Source organism: Colobus angolensis, unplaced genomic scaffold, assembly GCF_000951035.1.
Source record: "Colobus angolensis palliatus isolate OR3802 unplaced genomic scaffold, Cang.pa_1.0 Scaffold60, whole genome shotgun sequence".
NCBI classification, from domain to species: domain Eukaryota; kingdom Metazoa; phylum Chordata; class Mammalia; order Primates; family Cercopithecidae; genus Colobus; species Colobus angolensis.
In genome coordinates this window covers 1,541,980-1,543,726 of record NW_012119599.1, presented here as the reverse complement: position 1 = coordinate 1,543,726, position 1,747 = coordinate 1,541,980, and the positions used below count along the sequence as shown (strand labels likewise).

Below are 1,747 nucleotides of genomic sequence, written 5' to 3'. Positions count from 1 at the left end.
AGAGGGAGACTCCATCTCAAAAAAAAAAAAAAAAAAAAAGCATAATCTAATTATAGGAAGAAGACTCTGACATCTTTATGCCCATTCTACAGGTAAGGACACTGGATGTCAATGGTTACACAGTTCGCCAGGGCAGCACCAGCACTTGAGCCACGTCTGAGTCCAGAGTGGTGGTGATTGTCTATTTTGTTACCTGGCCCTGCAACAGAGTAAAAGAACCAGTTCCTGCCTTCATGACATTATGGGGCAAATGTGCCTTAAATAGATAAAGGCCTGTGTTCATTTAAAGACACTATGAAAAAGAACCCAGCTGTGTGTGGTGGCTCATGCTTGTAATCCCAGCACTTTGGGAGGCTGAGGTGGGAGGACTGCCAGAGCCCATGAGTTTGAGATCTGCCTGGACAACATAGGAAAACCCCATCTCTAAAAAAATAAAACAAGTAGCTGAGTATGGTGGCACATGCCTGTGGTCCCAGCTACTTGGGAGGCTGAGGTAGGAGGATTGCTTGAGCCTGGGAGGTCGAGGCTGCAGTGAGCTGTGATTGTGTCACTGCACTCCAGCCGGGGCAACAGAGCGAGATCCTGTCTCAAAACAAAACAAAACGAAAAACCAGAAATAAGAAAAGAGAAAAGAAAAAGAACCACAGGACACTGAGAGAGACTCTAAGAGGCAAACCCATGTTAGCCTTGGGAAGGAATCTAGGACTTTCTCCTGGAGGTGACATTTAGACTGGTATCTAAAGGATGAGTAGGAAGATTTCATGTAAACACAAGACTTGATGGCTTTAAGAATTAAAAAAAAAAAAAAAGGCTGGAAAACCACTAGCCTCCCGATTGCCTACATGTGGAGGGGGCGGGGCAGGTGTAGGTGCTGGTCCCCCAGGCCTGTCTCAGACAGAGCCTCAAGTAATTGTATTAAAAATAAGTTTATTGATATCTTGTCACCACTGGGAGAAAGGAGGGGGCTGAGCTCCGGAAGTCAGAGACAGCAATGGTAGGCAGAGAATCCAACCTATACCTCTCCCATCAGAACTCGGTGCCTCCTCTCCCTGGGGTATACACGGCTATATCCTCTTTGTCATCCATATTTTGATTTGTCTCACAACTCCCACCCGCTCCAAAGTCTGGGTTGGGCAGGTGGGGAGTCCCCCACGGGTCAATTCTCTTCAAGTCAAGAACAGGAACTGTTAGGGAAGGGGAGATGTGCAGACCCGAGAGGTTCCCTCCCCACCCCACATAGGGCAATAATAAATAACATGAAATTGATGGCTTAGAAGTCAGGGTTAAGGGGAGGCAGCCAGGCAGACAGCACTGTACCAGAGAAAGGGGTTGGGGGGGCCCATTACTGAGGCCCCCCCAGAGAATCAGGCACTAACTAGCACAGGGAGTGGGTGCTCACATCCCTGGAGCAGGGAGCTAGGGTGCAGCTGGGATGGGCAGAGAGCATCGCCCCCCTCGACTGCGCCAAGCTGGGGAGAGGGGGTGCAGGCAGGAGCATAGATAGTAGATTTCACGGAGATTTCCATCGGCCTCGCCTTTTCCGTGTAGGGAAACCTTTTCTCCGCTTGTGTGGCGGGGAGTCGTGTGGAGGGAGTGGGGCTGGGGGTGGCCTGGGCGCCCCCTCCTCGCTCCTTGGGGCAATGATTACTCCCCTGGCTGCCACCACTGCCCCGTCCACCACAGCAGCCACCACAGACACGGGCTCTGGGGTGATCTCCACCTTGGGGGCTGGTGGGGGCAGGACGGG

General features: G+C 51.5%; 1 protein-coding gene across 1 annotated transcript in view; it reads right to left on the bottom strand.

Moving 5' to 3' along the window:
* Positions 1-910: 910 nt before the first annotated feature.
* MYPOP (Myb-related transcription factor, partner of profilin) overlaps positions 911-1,747 on the bottom strand; it is a 19,493-nt gene continuing 18,656 nt past the window's right edge. Inside the window, exon 3 of the mRNA XM_011963151.1 lies at positions 911-1,747. Coding sequence (XP_011818541.1) covers positions 1,511-1,747 — 237 coding nt within the window. The 3' untranslated portion in view covers positions 911-1,510.